Source organism: Camelus dromedarius, chromosome 5, assembly GCF_036321535.1.
Source record: "Camelus dromedarius isolate mCamDro1 chromosome 5, mCamDro1.pat, whole genome shotgun sequence".
NCBI classification, from domain to species: domain Eukaryota; kingdom Metazoa; phylum Chordata; class Mammalia; order Artiodactyla; family Camelidae; genus Camelus; species Camelus dromedarius.
Window position 1 is genome coordinate 24,296,087 of NC_087440.1, and position 22,421 is coordinate 24,318,507.

Sequence of the window (22,421 nt, forward strand, 5' to 3'; positions counted from 1 at the left end):
CTCCCTGCTCAACCACATGAATCAGTGACCTAGTTCACTTTCTCCCCTCTATTGGGATGAGTTTTTCTGCCATCACTCAGAATACTGGAACTTATTTTGTATTTAAAAGTGTTAAACGGGCTGTCTCTAGACTTAACTGCCTTATTTCCTGGGATGCCTAAAAGTATCACTCCAGATGGATTGCTGTGATATCTCAAAATCCCTGGAGAAGGTATGCTCTACCTTTCAGCCTCTATTTTTTGCTATTATTTTGCTCAAAGTAAAACTGGCTTGCAATTACTTTTTCCTTCTTGTATCACTATTTTAATATGATTTTTCTTCAATTTCTCATAAAATTTCATAATAAACTTAAACAAAAAACATGTATAAACTATAGATAATTTCTATTCCCCAAATGAGGCAGTTTGCATAATGATTGTTCTGAGGATTAAAATGAGTTACATGGGTAAAGTGCTTTAAACAGTACCCAGCACATAATAGGGACCAGCTATGATAAAGGGTAACAAACCATAATTATCAGATTTAATGAAATATAAAGCTGTCTATTTACCACAGAGGGAAAGATTTTAATCTGAGCTAGAAAAGGAGAAGAAAGAAGAGAAATAAGTTAAGAAGAAGAAACAAATGAATTACCATTTATAAATTACATTAGATTTCCAATAAATCAAAAATTACTAGCCCAGTGACTTTGTTCTGGTACTTAATGATTCTTCACTGGTGAAAAATTAAAGATACTGGCTCTGCTCAAATGAAATACTAGAATCAAAAGCACTTAGTGAAGCACCAAAGGACTATAAAATCTCATTTTAAACAGTCTTCTCAATTCCTAAGACAATTACAGAGGTGGAATAAAATTAGTAAACATGAAAACCACATACAACACATTAACAACCATTCTGAAAATAATTAAGTATCAGAATGAGAATTACCTCTCATAGTAAAAGCAGAAAAATTCTCAGGAATTTGAGTGCTGTTCTCAGTACTGTTTTATTTTCTGTAGAAGTTAATGAAAAACACCAGACTAACAGGCTTCATTATGCCCCTTCTCGTGATAACACGATATTCAAGGGGTAAAGTGTCAAGAATACCAGGATAAATTATAGTTCTAAGTACTGGGGGAACAGAGACACTCATGTGTTAGAGAGAACAACAAATCAAAACAATCAAGTTCTGTCAAAGAAACAAGAGTTTAACCTTATCTTCTGAGAAGAAAAAAAAAAAAAACTCTAAGCAATGGATGACAAGATTCATGTGTCTGAAAAATGGCCAACATGAAAGCAAAAGAAGAATAACAAGTTTATGCAGGAAATGTAAAACTCACAGTTCCAATTGACACAAAGCAGGAAGAAGTATCTCCTTACCCTAACGCTGCCATGATTAGCCATGCAACTTTCCTCCCAATCAGCCATAAATATGATTAAATCAGAAATTGGCCCTTGACACAAAGGCAAGCTGTAAACTTGTAAGACAGCCCAGAACAAGGGCTCTGCCCAAAACTGGCAATGCTGGATGGAGTATGCATCATTTTATCTCCTCTCACCTTAATGTGTCCCTCCTAAACCTTGGGATGAAAAGCTGTATTCTATGTAAATCTGCCCTATGCAAAGCCAATCAGCTTCCTTCTTCCTAAGAATATGGGATTGGGTTAGAGATTACAGGAATGACACATAGACTAAAGGGCTGAAATGTCATCTAGACTAAAAGGCTGAGCCCGATATTCTGAAATCCATGACAGACTACAAACCAATGAGACAACAAAGATTCTAGAACATAGAGAAGAATAAAACAGATGTGTAAAGATATAAATAGTCATATGGGGTATGTGTGTGTAGGGTAGAAGGGAGGAGGGGGAGCAGGGAAAGATAGAAGCTACCTAATGCCTTTCCAGATCTCAAAAGTTCTGTCTTAATCCTTAAAATGAACTCTGAGAAATGTCACTTGAGTCATTAAAACAAAGTCCCTTTTCTTTATGCTAGTTTGAATGGATTTGATACTTACAAACTCAATGATCCTAAGTTAACCAAGTTTCCAGTATTCAATGTTAACAAGACTAGAAATAAGATGAATCAAAACATCATTTGCTTATAGGGTGATGTTGCTAGCATTTATTCACCTTTTCTTTTATTCAGCAAATATTTACTGGGTGCTTACTCTATCTTAGGAACTTCTAGATTCCTGAATGAAGAACAACAAAAAAGTACAGACAGGAGACAAGTTAAATATGTAAAATCAGGAAGTGATAAGTGTTAAGAAAAATAAAATAGCATATATACATATATATATATATATATATATATATATATATGTTCATGTATAATTGAAAAATTGTGCTCTACACTGGAATTTGACACATTGTAAAATGATTATAAATCAATAAAAAATGTTAAAAGAAAAAGAAAACTAAAATAGCATATGGATATAGTTATGGACGGGCTGGTATTTCATTTGGAGTGCTCAGGGATGGCTTCACAGAAGAGTGTTCCAGACAGATGGTAGAGCAAATGCAACGCCCCTGAGGCACAGATGCTCTTAATATATTTAAAACATAGAAAGTCGGGGTGTTAAGCCTGTGAGTGAGAAACAATAGAAAGTAAGTCTGGAGAAGCCAGGAACAATATCTTGAACAGCTCTGTAAAACCTCTGTATGTTGTTCTAAATGGGATGCTAAGCTTTTATAAAGTTTTGAGCAAGTCTGATTTACATCTTCTTAAAGGATCACTTTGGTTACTGTGTGAACAGATTGTTGGGGTGGGTAGGAAGGATAAGAGTGGAAGTAGGGAGATTAGAAGACTGTAACAGTAAGAAATGATGAAAGTCTATATACTTTCAATGTAAAGCTTATAGGATTGCTGATTGATTGGATATGTAACGGATAAGACTGAGAGAGGGATGAGTCAGGATGGCTTCAATGTATAAATGATACATCATTCACCCGGATGTGTCCTTACAATAAGCCCCTACCGACTGATATAGCCTCAGAATATCTGTTTCTTGAGACCTTAAATAATCTAATTAATCAGGTCTATTAGCAGGGAAACTTTCATAATCTGCATCTAACCTGAATATTTCAAACTATATTTATTTGCTGTGGTATGGCTATATTGAGAGTTGCTGGAAGAAAAGTTCCTAGATGATGCAGAAGGTTGTTTATTTTCTCTTCACTCTCTTCTCCACATTCAAATCTTTAGGATAAAAATAACAATTATATTTTAGGCTCATCCAAGAATCGATGTAGGCTCATCCACTATTGACCTGATCAAGTCTGAATTTCATTAACTTTCTGTTTCCTATATATCTATAGTTCTACCTAAACTTTTCTTTAGCCTAGAAGGATGAAGTACCTCCTCCTCTTTTGGTGTAATTCCTCTGTGTCCGCGATAGTTTCCTTTGTGCCTTTGCTCTATCAGTTATTCTTTCTGTCCCAGATGTTTAACTTCTCACCTTCTTTATCCCTTCAAATTATAAACATATCTATTCTTTGGTCCTGCACCCCTCTAGTTCTATCTACTCTTTAAAGGAAGGCCTTTTAGTTAAGCTTTTGAAAGGAGCCATAGCAAAAAAAAAAAATAAAATAAAATAAAAAAAAAATTCCCTTTTGTTTCCTCTCCTGTCACAAATGCCTCCTAATCCCACTGAAACTATGCTAAGGCTACCAATTACCTTTATAGAGAAGAATTCAACTTTCCTTGGACTACATAACTGCAATACATTAATCACTTTCTTCAAACTCTCCTTCCCAGGCTTCCAAGACATTATTATCCTTGACTAGTTCTCCTATCTATGTGACTGTTTTCCTTTACCACACTCTTAATATTTAAAACCAGTGTTCTAGTTTTGAATACCATTTGTCTTACAAAGTAATTCAAACTTCTCTCACAGTTTTAATTTCCATCCTTAGATAATGATTCCCAACTTTTATGTCCAGTCCTTATCTCTCCCTGAGCCTCAGATTTAGAAACAATATTTGAAGACAATGGTGGAGAAATTTCCTAAATGTGTTCAAAGATACCAGCCAAATTCAAAAAGCTCTAAAAATCCAATAAAAAAACATAATACCTAGGCACAGCATAAAAAAACAGCTAAAAGTCAAAGATAAAGATAATTATTTCTTAACAGCAATGATGGGAAAGTACAGACAATAGTACAACATCTTTTAAAGTGCTAAAAGAAAATAAATGCTAACGTAGAATGTGACAGTCAGCAAAACATCCTTCAAAAATGGCGAAAATAAAAGATGTTTTCAGAAAAACAAAACCCAAGATTCACTAACAGCTATAGGCAACAAATAATCCTACATTGTAGTATAGTAATAAACGAGGGACTGAAAAACAGCCAAAAGCATGAGTAGGCAGATAAACTGAAATCAATGCTGATCGTTTGAAATATTATTTTAGGAGCCTTTAAATACACACACACACACACACACACACACACACATAATTAGAATGAACTAAAATTCAAGACAACAGCAATGCAAAAGGTAAATGAAAAAGAGATAAATGCCTGAAGGTATTGTAGGGTCCACCAGAAGTGGTTAAAAAAATCAGTTTAAAGGTAGATTCTAAGGAGTCAACAATTTATACTGTACTCTCTAGGATAACTGAAAAATACTGAACAACTGCATTACTAATACTGAATAACTGCATTTCTTCTAATAAAGAAGAAAAATTAAGTAGTTAAATATACTCAAATAAGGAAAGTGGAGGAAATAACGAACAGAGAACAAATGGGGCAAGCAGAAAAGAAATGAGATGGTAGACTTATACTGTATCAGTAATTACAGTAAAAGTAAATAGACAAAATACTCCAAAAGACAAAAACACTCCAAAAAAAAAAAAAAAAAACCAACAACAAAACCCAACTGCATACAGTTTAAAGAGACATTTTATATATGACATATAACTCCTGAAAGTAAAAGGATGGAAAACATACACTGTGTAAATGCTAGCCAAAAGAAAAGAAAATTGATATACTCATACTAACATCAGACAAAATAGACTTTTAGACAAAAAGGATTACCAGAGATAAATAAGGATATTTCATAATGACAAGAAACAATCCAACAAAAAGGTATAACAATTACAAAATTACAAGCAATGTATAAAAGCCTCAAATTTTATAAATTAAAGAGCAGATAGAATTAAAGGGAGATGATTCTATAATCAGAGGTGGAGATTTTTAAACATTATCTTGCTCAGTTACTAACAAGCAGATTTTTAAAAAAAGTTAAAAAGGATAACAAATATGACCTAGTATATAGAAAGAACGCTGCACCCAACAGCTAAGAATACACATTCAAGTGCACATGGCAAAGCTGACAATGTAATGCCGTTGTTTCAGAAAGTATGAATTTTTCATCACATGGTGTTGGATCAATTGGCTATCCAACTAGGCAGGGAAAACCTTGACCTAATCTCGCACCATTTACATGAAAGAAAAAAAAAAAAGCTTCTAAACGACAACAAAGTATCTTCATAATTTGGTCAGGGTGCTCAAAGATTTCTTACATAGGGCATAAAAAAGCACTAACCATAGAGGGAAAGATGACTAAATTAATCTTCTATTAAAAGTAAAAACTCTTATTCAGCAAAAGACATTAAAAGAGTGAAAAGACAAACCATTACGGTAAGAGAAGGTATCTGCAATACACAAGACTTATTTCCAAAATAAACAAAAAGAAAATGCCTGTATATCAATAAGAAAGGACAACTCAATGTAAGATGTGCAAAATACTTGAACAGGTACTTCACATAACAAAATTTCTAAATGGTCAATAAGCATATGAAAAAAGTTGCTCAACATCAGTCGTAATCAGAAAAGTATAAATTAAATTCACAATAAAATACTACTTTGCTTCCACTAAGTGACTAAATTGGGGAGAAAAAAAAACAAAGGAAAGGGACAATATCAAGTATACAGGAAAATTCCCACTACTGATGTGAATGTAAAACTGGTACCACCACTTAGGAATTTTTTGTTTCTAAGTAAAATTCACACTCTGTAAAAATGCACCATGTTTAATCTGTGGTTTCTTGTGTCTTCTGGCACATGAATGCACACCTAGGTTTGTGAAGCAACAAACAAGATTAAGTCCAAAGTGTTTTGCAGAACATAAAAACTCAACAATCTGGCTCTTGCACTGTTTGCCTTTCTTTTTCATCCTCCATGTTGTTTCCCCCCACTAGATCATGCATACCTTTGCTCCCTGTTACAGACTGAATGTTTGTGTCCTCCTACCAAATTCATATGAAGCCCTAATCCCCAGTGTGATGGTATTTGGAGATGGGGCCTTTAGGAAGGAGTTTGGTCATGAAGGGTGTGGTCCTGGTATGACAGGATTAGTGTCCTTCCAAGAGACACCAGAGGGCTTGCTCACTTGTGCACTCTTGCCACATGAGAACACACAAAGTGGTTGTGGGCAACCTAGGAAGAGAGACTCTATTAGGAATCAACCATGCTGGCACCCTAACCTTGGACTTTCAAGCCTTTAGAGCTTTAGAAAAAAAATGTGTTATTTAATCCATCCAGTTTATGGTATTTTGTTATGGCAGACTATGCTGACTAAAACTCCCTGTTTAAAACTTTCATCCTCTTGCTCTTTCTGTGTCTTTCCCCTCAATTTTCATTACCAGCCCTGTCTTCTTCAATTACTTAACAATTCTTCTCATCGTTGAAAAGTTTAGGTCTATCTAAAAAAAACAAAACAAACAAACAAAAAAAAAACCAAAAAACAAAAAAAAAAACCCCTCTCATCTTACATAATGAATTCAATGCCCCTATCCTGTGCTCCCATATCACCATGAGAATGTATCTATCACTCCATCGGAAACTCTTTTACAACAGAAATCATGGTTTACTTTCCTTTGTATCCTTCAACTCTTGGCACAGGGTCTGGCATATGGTATACACATGTTAAAACATAACTAATATTAGTAGTTTGTTGATCTAAATGCTGTATCGTGTTATTCATTTGCTATGTTTCACTATCTAGAGTGCACAGATTTCTTCCCTAACAAATTTGACAGATAACATCTATCAAGAAGAAAAGATACTTTATCTTTTTAAATCACTTTGATGGGCCTTTGATTTTGTAGATATATACTGGGTATGGTTTAAACTACATCAGTTCACATAAAGTAACAGTTATGAATGCTTCTTTAATAACAAACATTTGCTTGTATCACTAAGATAATTAGGGTCAAGAATAGTCTTTTGATAGATCTGACAACACTTGTGAGTGGCACAAAAATAGGGTTGTATGTTATAACCGAGGTTTCAATTTTAGATCAATCTGCAACCATTAGGAAGTTGTATACTTAGTGTCCAATAGAAACATTTTCACTGAATAGATTTAGGAGTACATTATTATTTTCTGAAATAGGCTCTAAGAAACAATTTTATGAAATTTGTCAGCGTGTTTGCCATACAGATGTTTGCTGAGGACATTTTCCATATTTCTCATCTGAGAAGTGTCTTGTATAGCTAGGAAAACTTTTGCCTCCCTAAGAGGTTAAATGCTTTTGCCTCCTGGACAATGAATATGTAACTAACACCTCACTTGCACCATCAAAAAATTTAAAGTCAAATTTATGACTCAATTATTACAGCTGTATAGGACAGTATGACCTATATATTTATTGTATCAGTCTGGATTTGATTCATTATAAATCATATTCTCCTGTTTCTATAGTTGTTTGTCTGATAAAGGGCAGATGGTCCTAATGCTCTTCTCTAGTACATCTGATTTTCTATACATATGAATAACACACTGAAAAATACTTATTTTCTCACCTGATTAGCTTGGCTTTGCAAGTAGACTCTTCTGGCATTCAGATCTTCAAAGGGAGAAGGTCGTGAGCTTCTGTAAGGCTCACTGGTAACAACTGTCTCTTGCTGGAAAAGATGATCTTTCCCTAGAGAACTGGAAGTATCCTCTTCAGGGGCCTAATGGAAACAATCCCCAACTCATTAGTTTCCAGAATATAAAAAACAACCACCAAATAATCTGACAAGGATTAGCAAATCAGTAAGTATGTACCACCACCACCTCTGTGAATGGCAATTCCCCAAACTCAAATGTACATTAGGAAGCCATGTCAAAATAATATAAGTTAAAAAAAAAAAAAAAAAGCAACTTCTGAACAAAATGGACCTTTTCATTATTAAAAAGCAATTTTGGAAAAATTAGAAAGCTAACTGTCATGTGAGAGAGATACCTAATTATAATAAAGCTTTTTATTATATATTATTATAACTAAAAGTGACATATATACACAGAAAGTGAAGAAATTATGAGGAAGAAAACACGTAACAATAGAAGTATTATTTTCCAAGTTTAATTAAAAAAGTATTTTTTAAAAACACAGTCCAAGGATTGTGCTGTATGATACAGTGGATCAAAAGAAGGAAGACAGTAAGTAGTCCATGACTTGAGTGAGTGAATGAATTAATGAGCCTGAACTTAGGGATTACTTAAGATTCAAATCATACATGAGACTCAGGGAAGGTGATATGCTCAATGAGTCACTAATGAAATGTTTCTGAAATTTTGTAAACAATATTTCTGTGACAGAAATGTTGAATAAGTGAAACTTGGCACAATAAAAAATCGAAAGTCCTGAAAAGATGCTTTGTTGTTGTTGCTGTTGTTTTTTTTAAAAAGAAATAAGATACCTATTTGGTATTCTTTTTCCCATTAATATATAATTATTTGGGAAGAAACAGTGACAGTCAAGTAAAAATGACAGAAATACTTTTACTGGCTCATTCTAAAGTAATTTAGAGTAATCACTATATGGCTAATAATTTGAAAGGTACAGACTCTTACAAGTTTTTTTTTTTTAAATAAAAAACATTAAAATTTGGTGTTACTTCTAAAATTAAGCAATAAAATTCATAAAAAGGCTAAGATACTATAAATTTATAAATACATGTTCTAGTCCTTGCTCCGAAATGAAAAAAGAAGTCTTGTGAAATTTAATTTCTTTAGAACTCAGTTTTCTCAATTATCAAATAATTAAAATACCTATACTGTTTTATGGCATGAATTGTCATAAGGGTTTAATGAGATGATAATACATGTGAAAATGCTATGAAAACTAAAACCTGTTATTTTATCAGGGAGTAAGCAATTAAACTTTAAAAAATATACCTGAGAATCTAATGTCACTTAAAACTTAATATAACAAACCCAGTTAATTGCTGTTTTTATCTCATTTCCCCAATAGCTGTCCTAATGTGTAAAGAGAGTTAATGCTAAGTTATTTGAAAAGGAGTTGGCTAAATAGTGGTATCCAGCATACATTCTTTCAAAATGCATGATCAAAATAGGGAAAAGTAAAAAAAACTCAAAATGAAGTTATTTGTTCCAGACAGTTGCAAAATAAATGACCCAAGTAATTGTCAAAAATCATAAGCAAATAGAAGAGAAGAAAACAACAGAGAGGTTTAAAGAAAGGGCCTATGTTGGAAACTTTCCTTATCCAATTAGGATATAAAATTTAAGCTATTAACTTCTCTAAATCACAATTTATTTTTATTATAAACTGGGTGTAATTGTATTAAAAATCTCAGGGTTGGTTGAGATACTCGAGAGATTAAAAACTATAAATAAGCACAAACTGTATAGTGGTATCAGTAGTGATCATAAAGTAATTATGCTTTTTAATAGTGCCAACTACTTGGATCAGACTGTCTTTACTGCATTCTAACCTAATTGAGGTGTTACTTACATTCTGTGTATTAAACAATAATACATTTCATTTTGATTAAGAATAAGTATTCATTTTAAAGGGAAACATCAAAAGTATTATTTCATTATTAAACAAACAAAAATATGTATATTTGGATAACAAAGGATTTAGTTCTACTTAAAAATGCTTACCAAAACAGCTGGAATTGACCTATTAACTAGAAATATTTCATATGACATAGTGAATTTACAACTGTACAGCTAAATATGTCTCAGCTAATAACGAAAACATTTTTTAGGTGTTTGATATGGTAAAAACAAAAAAAAAATGTTTGAAAATACAGCCTATAATTTATAACAAGGCATGAATTGTGAGAAACTAACATTTTTGGAGAATTCTAAACTGGAAGAGTATTTTCCTACTACCTAACTATATCTCTTTCAGCAAGTTTAAATTTAGATGTATATTAAATTGACAAAAATTTTTCTAAAAAGTGGTGATAAGGAAAATGGCCATTCTCATTCATTGCTAATTCTACACACAGAAATAAAATCTGCACCAATCATTTCTGAAAAGCAGCTTTAGTAAAATGCATCAAAAGTTTTTAAAACATTCACACATTTTGATAACTTATTTCATCTAGTAAGGAAAAAAATGTACTAAATGGAAAGAGCTTTAGGCACAAAGTAGTTTTCCTCAGATTTATTTTTAATAGTCAAAATGAAGATACAACCTTAACGCCCCAAATTAAGGGAATAGTTACATAAATTATGGTATGCAAACTTACTGAATGAAGTTTATGAATAATACGTACTTTATATGGAATTATTTGGTGTTAAAAAGTCAGTATACAAAATTTTATTTACAGTATTATAACCATAAAAAGATGAAAGATTAAAAGGATATAAAATGAATGTTAGTACATTGATGGTATGGTTATGAATGATTTTCCAGTTTTTCTAGAGCTTGTTTACTTTTATATGGCTGATTTATTTTAAAATTTAGGTGTGCATTTTCCCCTTTTCTTTTGGTATACAATTATAATATTTAAAAATATAATGCAATTATATTCTATCAAAATATTCAAGTAATTCAACTAACTAATGAACCAGTCACTTGCTTTCTGGCCAAAGTAGATCCCCCCCCCCCCAACTCTGTACTTGAAATAATAAACTGAGACATTCTTCAACCTTTGCCCCAAACCCTTCTGGATTCATGCAGAGTATCTCTTTTGGTCAATAAAATAAAATAATTTTCTAAACAAGCTAAACTTCTGAGTGTCTTTCAAATCCATTTTCTCTTCTCCATACCCACTTATCCACTGCCTTAATGCAAGCCCTCATTATCTCTTTTGCCTCTTATTTCAGTAGGTTTCTAAGTGATCTCCTTGTTCCCAGCCTTGTGAAAGGCTACGCATGCAAATCTCTCGGTTTTTCTACTCAGAACCCTTCTAAGATACCCTATTATCAAAGTTCTATTAAGCAACCCTGTACACATTGGAGAATAGAGGGCAGAGAATCATTATTGTCTGAAGAACACTTACATAAGATACATAATTTACACAATCCATAGAAATGGGCACTCTCACCCCAGAAGCACTGATGTACAAGATAAAGTCCAATTTTATTTCATAGAAAAAAGAAACAGACAATAAATATGTGAAAAGATGCTGCACTTCAATTAAAGATATAAAAATGTAATGTCAATCTTTTATACAGGCTAGAAAAGATGAAAAATATACATAGTAATAATCCATATTGGCAATGGTAGGGAGAAACAGGAATAATTTGTGCTGTTGGTGGGAGTGCAATTCTTGAGTGATTGTATATACAGATACAAACACAAATAATCATGGTAGCACTATTTTTAACAAAAAAAGACTAGAAGAGGAAAAACATCCTATGGATATATCAGCACAGAACTGTTTAAAAAAATATGGTATACATTTACAATAGAATTCTATAACCCACTAAAAAGATCTATATGCAGTCAGTACTCAAGGTATTTCTAAATGGAGAAAAGCTAGGTACAGAACTGTCAGTATGATATGATCCTGTATGTCTAATTGATAGGATGAATGAATAGATATTTTAAAATTTTATCAATTCAAGGAAAGATATACAACAAATCACTGATATTTCCCTAAGGAATTACTTTATATAAAGGACTATAGACCTAATAATATAAAAATAATAATGTGAATATGCATGTACTTGTCACCCAAGGTAAGAAAGAGAATATAACCAAGACAATAAATAACTCCTGTGTTCCTCCATGTTAGCATCCCTCTCTCCCACTCCCACAACATAAGGTAAACATTATCTTGAAGTTGTTGTTTTTTTCCCCCAATTTTTTACTCTTCTTTACAGTTTTGCCACACAAGTATTATTCCCAAACAATATTTAGTTATAGATGCTTCTAAATTTTATTTGACTGATATCATGCTACTTGGGACATTATGGGACTTGCTTTTATTGCTCTTTTTTTTTTGCATGAAACTTGTTCATGTTGACACGTGTAGCAATAGCTTACTCATCTTCACTTCTACGTAGCAATGATAACATATTAAGCATTTTCTATGTATCAGACATTGTCCCAAGTGCATGGGTTTACACAGGTTAACTCATTTAATCCTCACAACAACCCTTCGAGGTAGGTATTATTTTCCTACTCCATATGAAGAAACTAAAGCTCCAAGAAGTTACATAACTTGCCTAAGATAAAATACTTAATTTTTTGCTATTTCAAACAATGGTGCTAAGAACATTCTTCTACAGGCCTCATGATACAAATATACAATAATTTTTCTGGTACATACCCAGGGGTAGAAATGCTGGACTGTAAGATACACATAAGCTCAGTTTACATATTAAAAAAAGAAAAAAAAAAAAAAGGCATTTTCCAAGATGGTTTTAACAGTTCACATATCCACAAGCAATGTTCCATATTCTAAGACCAGGCGTTATCACAATTTTCACTCTTATTTATGTACGTGCTATTTAATATCTATAATGGACCAGTCCTATTAAAAATTATACTGTTTTCTTTTCATGAACAAGAAATTTTGAGAATGAACAAAAGAACTAACCAATGAATGCATGGCTCCTTCTCTACTGTTTCATCATCTCTTTTTGTTTCAGAAATACCACTGTACTTGTTTCTCTCCAGTACCATCTGACATTTCACATTTCTGATTCTATGTGCATGTCATTCCATTTGCCCACAAAGACTATCTTCAATTTTTCCACTAGAAAAACTCCTTTTTAACATCAGCCATAAACTCCTCCAAAGTCTGTTAATCCACTCTAAAGTTACTCCTTCCTTTGAACTTCTCAAAAATACTTATATCACCCTATATCCCTTTAAAAATCACCCTATATTCTAAGTGTTCTTTTATTTATAATTTTCCTGTGAGCCAGTAATGAGAAACTCTATGTCTGTTTTATCCCTAGAGCTTAGAACTATAACTGGTACATAGTGAGTACCCTATAAATAATCCATGATATGCAAATATCCACAAATCAGATCGCATTATATTAATACAGACCCTTGGTAGTAAATTTCGTAAAAGAAAAAAATGTAGAAAAAGAACTCCTTAAACAACAAAAGTCTCCTCCCACAAAATAATTTAGTAAGTGTTAGAAGTTCAAATTACACAAAAAATTCTTCACCCCTCAGGGAACAGCACCTATTATTTGGCATGTATCTTTCTAGACTTCTTAATGCATACACATATGCATTGAGCATATCTGTTATACTCTATGTATAACTTGATTCCACGTATATGTTTTGACAGTCTATCCATGTAGTGCTTTTTTTTTTGGCTATAAAACATACCATGAACCTCTCCCTGTGTCAATATATAAGATGTACCTTGTGCTTTAAAATAGTTGCAAAGAAGTTCAATATTTGAATGCCATATTTCTGTAGGCGATACTCTAATTATGGGCATTTCGATGTCTTTAATTTTTGGTCATATACATTGCAAGGCACCTTCTTATAAATACATCTTGGTGCAGTGGTAGTATTATTTCCTTGGGATTAATTCCCATTAATGCTAGAGAGTACAAGCAAACTTATGTGCCATTTGAAAACTTCCCAAGAAAGACTATTTCTTCACATCTCTGCCTACACTGGACCTTATTTAAAAATCTTTCTCAATCTAATAAACAAAACTTAATTACTATTTTACAAAAAGATTATCTATCATTTTCATAATTAAAATTAATAACAAAAATGTATTTTTTTAAAAAAGATTTTTCACGGGATAGTCTTTATTTTATTAATATTGTTAATTTATTTTTTGGGGGGTGAGGTAATTAGGTTTATTTACTTATTTATTTTTAGACGTGGTACTGGGCATTGAACCCAGGACCTCATGCATGCTAAGCATGAACTCTAGCGCTTGAGCTATATCCTTCCCTCAAAAATGTATTTTTAAATTTGGGTATGACTGAATAAAAGGTAGTCATGCTTAGTCAAACCTGAATGCTTTTCACTGGATTGTAACTCTTTATAACTAACAATTACTACGGGAACATGGACATAATCTTAGTTAGGTGGTGGAAAATGCCCAAAATCTTCAAGAGCAGAAAATCTAACATATGATATGCACAAAGAATGTACATACATTTGCAGAATCCCTAGCTTTAAAAAAATTGTTTTTGGCAGTTATATACACCCATATTCAATGCTTTTAGTACTGTGCTGGCACTGGCTCATCTGTATTATCTGTAAAGTGCCCCATACCAATAATGCATGTACAATGGAAATTTGTTTCACTCTCAGAGGCTGGTATACTAACTCCTCCTATGGTTACTAAGAAATTGTTTAGCTTTTTCTTTCTGTAAGACCACTATAGCAATTTTGTGTGTAGAGACAAAAGGATACAGTGTAAACTAATAAAATAATTCCAATCAGAACATAAGTCTAGATGACCGCTGTAGAGAAAATAAATAAAGATTTTGCTTTTCTTCTCTTTGTCCCTTCTTTCTGTACTGAGGCAGAGAAAACTTAGTATTGTTCTGCAAACTTTAAAAAATGAATGATTCCCAATAAATGATCTAGTGTGAAAAAAAGTGATTATCACAGTCTACCAATTGCTCCAAAATTTCATTCTTGTAGTTGTATATCACAAAGCACAGGTGTGAATGCATGGCTGGGTCATATCCAACAAAAGAAGTTTTAACAATTATAGAATTAGTTTATTTTAGCATGAGAGAAAAATTTTTTAATGTTCTTTGATAAAGAAATGTCATTATCTTAGCATTGTATATGTTAAAAATGCTATCAAAGCTGTATTTTTGGTATTTAAAATTATACAGTCACCAAATTATGCAAACTTAGCACAGAAAAGGAAAAACATTACTAACAATTCTACAAGCTCAACAAAATCACTGTTTACATTTTGATAAAGCACCCAGTAGCAATTCATTTTAGATTTGACCACAACTGTCACTCATTCTTCTCATTAGATTTCTTTAGTTACTTCTGATTAGTTTAAGAATAAACTAACCCTTGAATTTTTAATTTTGCATTTGTCTATGAGTTTTGTCTAAAAACATTAATAGCACATATAGTTTTTGTTTAAGTAATCTGAACACAGTAATCAGCAATGAAACAATTTGGAAGGAACATGAGAAAAGTATCTATATTTATGTCCAGCAAAATCAGAAAAGAAAAACCAGTTCTCCACCCTAGATTAATCGACAGAAAAGCTAAACTACCTTTCTAATGAAAAGTTGTTTGCCTTAAATGTGCTATTAGGGTTTAAGTGACTATTTATTATCTTTAAATCTGGTTTTTAGTTAATAGGCCAAATAGTTACACAGTTCCTGCTAATTATATAAATCTTTAGATAATCCTTTAATTGGTAAATAAATTTCTAGAATTTTATCCTAAGGTCACAGTCATGAAATACCAACAAAAACTGGTGTGGAAAATAAAGTAAGTGTCCAATGAAACATTAATGGTTAAATAAACTGTAGTACAATTACAAGATATAATGGCTAAATTCAAAGACTGAAATCAGACTGTGTGGGTTCAAATTTTATGATTTCTACCACTCAATTCCAACCACCACTATTCATTATCATTACCAATACAAACAAAAATCCCATCAAAAACACAATAAAAATGAAAAGATTGATTCTGATGGTGCTTTTAAAGAAATCTATTTGAATACAACATGCAAGAACAAAGAAAAACTTAGGCAGAAGTACACAAATCTTACTAGCAATTACCTCTAATAGGGATAAATGATTTCTAATTAATTTCTTCTTTATAATTTTCTAACTATATAAATATTCTACATGAAGATTAGTTTAAGAGTCAAGAAAAAACTTAACAATGACAAAATATGCAAAAAGACTATATAGTTTTTTTGCTCCCTTATTCGATAATAAAACTCAATCTAAAATATACTAAGGTTAAAATCCTACTTGATGTAGGATGGTCACAGTAACACAGAACACAGTTTGCTGGCTAAATAAAGTCCTATCCATTATGTTAGTTTCCAAATATAGTGTTTTAAAAATGTTACCACCTTTGAAAACAAGTACGTGAACAATTCATATCCACCTTGCCTAAAGCAAAATTATTTTAAATAAATGAAAATCACAACCCTTTTAACCACTTTGGTTCAAAACTGACATTATCTAATTCTAAAAAAGGATTAAGTTAGTCAAGTACTTCTCAGTGGCCAAGCGAAAACATGACATCATTTTACTTCAGATCAATTAGGTGTCATCTTTCTTCTGCCCAAGCATAGAATCTGAGATCTTTTCCTCTTACAATCACAAGACAATCATGAGGTGAGCTTTATGGATTTCGTTACAAATCTAGCATATCTGAACAGTAAGAGCTGTTACAACTGACAACTCTGGCTGGAAAAACACTGTAAAGATAATCTTAAAACAAATGTAAGCTAACATTAAAACAAAACAAAACACTACCTTAACTGTCTCATTAAAATAGTCAAATAAAAAAACCAAATGAAAAGAACTTTCATACTCTATTACTGCTTAGGTTTAAAAAAAAAACAAACACCTTAACTTTGAAGATTTTTCTTCAAACACCCTTTCTTGAGTACCGACTATGTATATGATCAACACTGTACTAAACATCAGGAATCAAAGATGAGCAAGATACAATTTTAAATCCAAATAATCATGTGTTATGAAATCCTTCCAAGCCAGAATGAAATAGAAAGGTAAATACCCTTCTGATGATTTTTGATACTAATGAAGATCCTGAACTGTTGAAAGCTGAAAGTTGTCTACCAGCAAATAACCAAATGGTTAGCCAAGTTATTGGAACAGAATAGGTGCTCAAATGTTTACTGAATTAATAAATACTCAAAATGGAGAGGATTTCCACTGTGAAATTTAAGGCCTTAAAAATATTTATGATCTAACTGTATCATAATCATTACTTCCTTGGAGTTTAAAAAAATTAGATAATAGGTTATTCTTTTAAAACCATTTTAGTTGTCTTTGCAAATGATCACTAATACTGTAAACCTGACATAACTATTATCATAAATTACAGTCAACTTGCACTCCAAATAATTTCAAAATGTTTATTTATGCCAAGCCCATAGATGAATTATGAAACAATTGGTCCTAACAGAGTGGTTAAATAAATTAGAATAATTTTATAATCTCCAATATATTCCAAAATAAGAATGAAGCATGTAAAAACTTTAGCATATCATGAAATAAATGGTACTAAGGCAAATTTAAGAGTTTCCTTTGGCAGTTTAATTCTGCACACTGATTCTTTTTTAAAAATTTCACATTTTGCTAGCATCTCAGTATCTCCCACCCCCTTTTTGCATAATTAAGGTTAATATATTAAATATACATTATCAGATTCAGAATTTTTTAAACTTATAAAAACTATTTTTTTCTACCTGAACATACTTTTAGTTATAAAGGGGCTATCAAACCAAGATATAATGGCAATCTTCTATTGAAAGATGTAATATAACTAAGCTAGATGTATCATCTAAAAAAATTGAAAGTGGAATGGCAAGCAAGATAAGACAAACATGACCATACACGTTAGCTTTCATTCTAATCATCTTCCTTTTCTAGTTATGTGTTGATTAGCAATTGCTGCATAATAAATTACTGCAAAACAGCAGCTTCAAGAACAAATATTTTGTTATCTCATAGTTTATGTGAGAAATTTGGGAGCAATTTAGCTAAATTGTTCTGGCTCACAGTCCTTAATGAGGTTACAGTAAAGATAATAGCTATGGCTGCAGTTAACTGAAGGCTCAAACACTTGTTAGAAAGCCCCAGTTCCTTGCTGTTGTTGAAAGAAGGCCTCAGTTCCTCATCAAGTGGATCTCTTCATAGAACTATGTCCTTGTATACAGTAGCAGGCTTCTCCCTGAGTGAGTGATCCGTCAGAGAGATTAAGATGGAAGTCACAAATTTTCTTATGATCTGCCATTGTTTGCCATATTCGATTTGGGTTTTTAAAAATTGAAGTATAGGTGATTTACAAAGTTGTGCTAGTTTCAGGTGTATAGCAAAGTGATTCAATTATACACACACATGTTTTCTTTTTCACATTCTTTTCCATTATGGGTTATTATAAAATATTGAATATAGTTCCCTGTGCTACACAATAGGTCCTCGTGGTTTACCTATGTTATATAGAGTAGTGTGTATGTTAATCCCAAACTCCTAATTTATTCCTCCCCCTATCTCTTTCTCCTTTGGTAACCATAATTTTGTTTTGTATGTCTGTGACTCTTATTTCTGGTTTGCAAATAAGTTCATTTGTATCATTTTTTCTCTTAGGTTCCACATATAAGTGATATCACGGTATTTGTCTTTCTCTGTCTCATTTATTTCACTTAATGTGATAATCTCTATGTCCATCCATTTTGCTACAAATGGCATTATTTCATTCTTTTTTATGGCTGAGTAACATTTCACTGTAATATATATATATACACACCACATTTTCTTTAAGCATTCATCTGTCAATGGACACTTAGGTTGCTTCCATGTCTTGGCTATTGTAAATGGTGCTGTTATGAGCACTGGGGTGCATGACTTTTAGAATTACAGTTTTAATCCAGATATATGCTGAGAACTGGGACTGCTGGATCATAGGGTAATTCTATTTTTAATTTCTTAGGGAACCTCCATACTCTTCTCTATAGTGGCTGCACCAATTTACATTCCCACCAATAGAGTAGGAGTGTTCCCTTTTTTCCATACTCTCCCCAGCATTTATTGTTTGTAGACTTTTTAATGATGGCCATTCTCTCTGTTGTGAGTTGCTATCTCACCACAGTTTTAATTTGCCTTTCTCAAATAATTAGCAATGTTGAGTATCTTTTCATTTGCCTGCTGGCCATCTGTATGTCTTTTTTGGAGAAATGTCTGTTTATAGGTCTTCTGCCCATTTTTGGATTGGGTTTTTTTTTGATATTAAGCTGTATGAGCTATTTGTATATTTTGGAAATTAACCAGTTGTCGGTCTCATCATTTATAAATATTTTCTCCCATTCCGTAAGTTGTCTTTTCATTTTGTCTATGGTTTCTTTTATTGTGCAAAATCTTTTAAGTTTAACTAAATCCTATTTGCTTATTCTTGCTTTTATTGCTGTGATTTATGTCAAAAGAATGTTCTGTCTATGTTTTCCTCTAGGAGTTTTAGAGTATCAGGTCTTACATTTAGGTCTTTAATCCATTTCAAGTTTATTTTTGTATATGGTGTTAGAGAATGTTCTAATTTCATTCTTTTATACGTAGCTCTCCAGTTTCCCCAGCACCACTTATTGAAGAGACTATGTTTTTTCCATTGTAAATATTCTTACCTCCTTTGTTGTAGATTAATTGACTATAAGTGTGTGGGGTTTATATCTGGGCTTTCTATCCTGTTCCGTCAATCTATGTGTCTGTTTTTGTGCCAGTACCATACTGTTTTGATTACTGTAGCTTTGTAGTATAGCCTGAAGGCAGGGAATGTGAGTCCTCCAGCTCCATTCTTCTTTCTCAAGACTGTTTTGGCTATTCTGGGTTTCTTGTGTTTCCATACAAACTAGAATTTTTTTTTGTTCCAATTCTGTGAAAAATGCCATTGGTAATTTGATGGGGATTGCATTGAATCTGCACATTGCCTTGGGCAGTATGGCCATTTTAACAACATTGATTCTTCCAATCAAAGAACACAGTATATCTATCCATCTCTTTGTGTTGTCTTCAGATTCTTTCCTTGTTGTCTTACAGTTTTCAAAATACAGGTCTTTTGCCTCCTTAGGTAGGTTTATTCTTAGGTTTTCTTATTCTTTTTGATGCAGTGGTAAATGGAACTGTTTTCTTAATTTCTCTTTCTGGTATTTCATTGTTAGGGAACAGAAGTGCAACAGATTTCTGTATATTAATTTTAATGTCACATTCTATTTGTTAGAAGTGAGTTAGTAAGTACAGCCCACAGTCAAGAAGAGGGAAATTACACTTGAGTGAAGAGAGGAGTATGAAAGAATTTGTGGACATATTTTAAAACCACCACTGTTTGCTGCTCTTTGGACAAGTTATTCACACTTTCCTCATATGCAAAATACACTCACTCTGGAAAACACTTAACTAAAAATACATTTATTTTACATTTTATTACTTATTTCTTATACCAAATTAACTGAAATTCACTGTATTTTTAAAATAATAATTAACCATCAATAATATAAACAGATTCATGTATTAAAACACAAATAAGAACTCTTAAAAGTGCAATGAGGATATGGACAATTAGGACACATCTATTGAAAACAAATTACATAAACATAAAAAAAGGTTAAAAATTATAAACTTGAAAAAATATTTAAGGGCGCAGAAAATACCATTATGTATTTAAGTGAAAAAAAAAAACTATAGTACAATGATATCATAATAACACATGTGTGTACCCATTTATTTGTACAGAAAAAACCCAAGGCTATATTTAAAAATATGTATGATGGTTATTATGGATGGTAGTGTATTTATGTTTTATTCCTTGAACTTTGTTATATTTCTCAAATTTTCAGAAATAAAAACATTTCTATTTCCTGATTATAACTGTACAGAAAATATTTTGCCAGGTCTTTAGATCATTAACAATAAAAATATGAATAACTGGTTATTAATACAAGATATACATACAAATTTTGGTTCTTTCACTATTATCCTAAAAGTATTAATACTTTTGGATATCAAAAGTACTAAAAAGAAAGTCATAAAGCTCAGAATCACACAAGCCAAAAGCAACCAACAAAATTATATAACATTTTAGCTGAGTAATGATGGATGACACCACCACATTATTATCTGTTTTTATGAGTCAATACGTTGCAAGGAAACTAGTAATAAAACTTTAATGGTATCATGACATTCATTAATTTAGCCATTTCCGTTCTATTTAGATAGCTTATTTTTTATAATCAATATTTCATACACACACCCAAAAAACTATGTATAAAATTTTTTAATATATTTCTATTTCCTTAAATTGATTTCCTGGATCATGAATATTTTGATTTTTAAGGCTTCTAAATACCTATCACCCAACTGCTTTCTAGAAAAAAATCTCCCAATCTATATTTTCTCTAGCAGAGTGTTAATCTGTCAACCTCATGGATAGACACAGTCTATTAATATTTTAAATTTTTAAATTAATATTAATTTTTAAATCTTTGGTCATTTGGTAACTAAAAGATGTTATTTACAGTATCTGCTGATTATCAGTGAGATAAAACAGAAGGGTGTCCATAGGCTTATTAACAATTTGAAATCACTTTTCTATGAATTTTTTTTTATATAAGTACTTTGCCTATGGGACAGAGCATCTGTGATGGTTAATTTTATCTGTCAGCTTGGCAAGGCCATGGTGTCAAGTGGCTTGGTCAAACACCAGTCTAAATATTATAAAGGTAATTTTCATATGTGGCTAACATTTAAATCCGCAGACTCAGAGTAAAGGAGATTATCATCCATAAATGGGTGGGCTTTAATAAGAAAAGATTTAAAGAAAAGACTGAGGTCCCCCAAAGAGGAAGGAAGTCTACTTTGAAACTGCCTTCTGGCTCAAGACCAAAACATCAACTCCTGCCAGAATTTTCAGCATGCCTGTCTACCTGCCTACCATGTGGATTTCGTGCTTGCCAGCCCCTACAATCACATGAGCCAATTCCTTAAACAAACAAACAAACCCTCTCTCCAAATATATTAATACATACATACATATACACACACATATTCCATTGGTTCTGTTTTATTTCCTGACAAACACAGTGTCTTAGAAATGTTCTTAAGAATTTACATGAATTATTTATTTATTAAGGCTAGTGATTTCCTCCATATCCTTTATGTTTAGAAGTTCCTTTTAAACCAAATTACTTACTTGTAAGTTGTCTTCTGCACCTTCAGCTTCATTTTTAAATGCTGGGCATCCTAAGAAAACAGGTAGAAGTTAATTAAGCATACAATTTTTAGATTTTAGTATTATTGTCTAATTGATAATATCACTGTGATACTATAGAAAACTGATCAGAGACCATTCTGGACTGCTTGGCAACCAGCAGTTGGCCACTCATATGTGCCCCTTTGTTAGAAGAACAGAGAAAAAAATGATTGTCTTTCTCTTCTTCAGGTACATTTCCAGTTACTTACTAAAGACATACCTTCAGTGAAATTTTGCTATCTCGAGCAAGCCCTGTCCCTGATTTCT

At 32.1% G+C, this 22,421-nt stretch overlaps 1 protein-coding gene across 1 annotated transcript in view; it reads right to left on the reverse strand.

Moving 5' to 3' along the window:
- Positions 1-22,421, reverse strand: part of SPRED1 (sprouty related EVH1 domain containing 1) — a 106,197-nt gene that overhangs the window by 11,352 nt on the left and 72,424 nt on the right. The window contains exons 4-5 of the mRNA XM_010989340.3: positions 22,095-22,144; positions 7,792-7,944 (exon numbers count right to left, since the gene is read on the reverse strand). Coding sequence (XP_010987642.2) covers positions 7,792-7,944; positions 22,095-22,144 — 203 coding nt within the window. The remainder of the gene's footprint in view (positions 1-7,791; positions 7,945-22,094; positions 22,145-22,421) is intronic.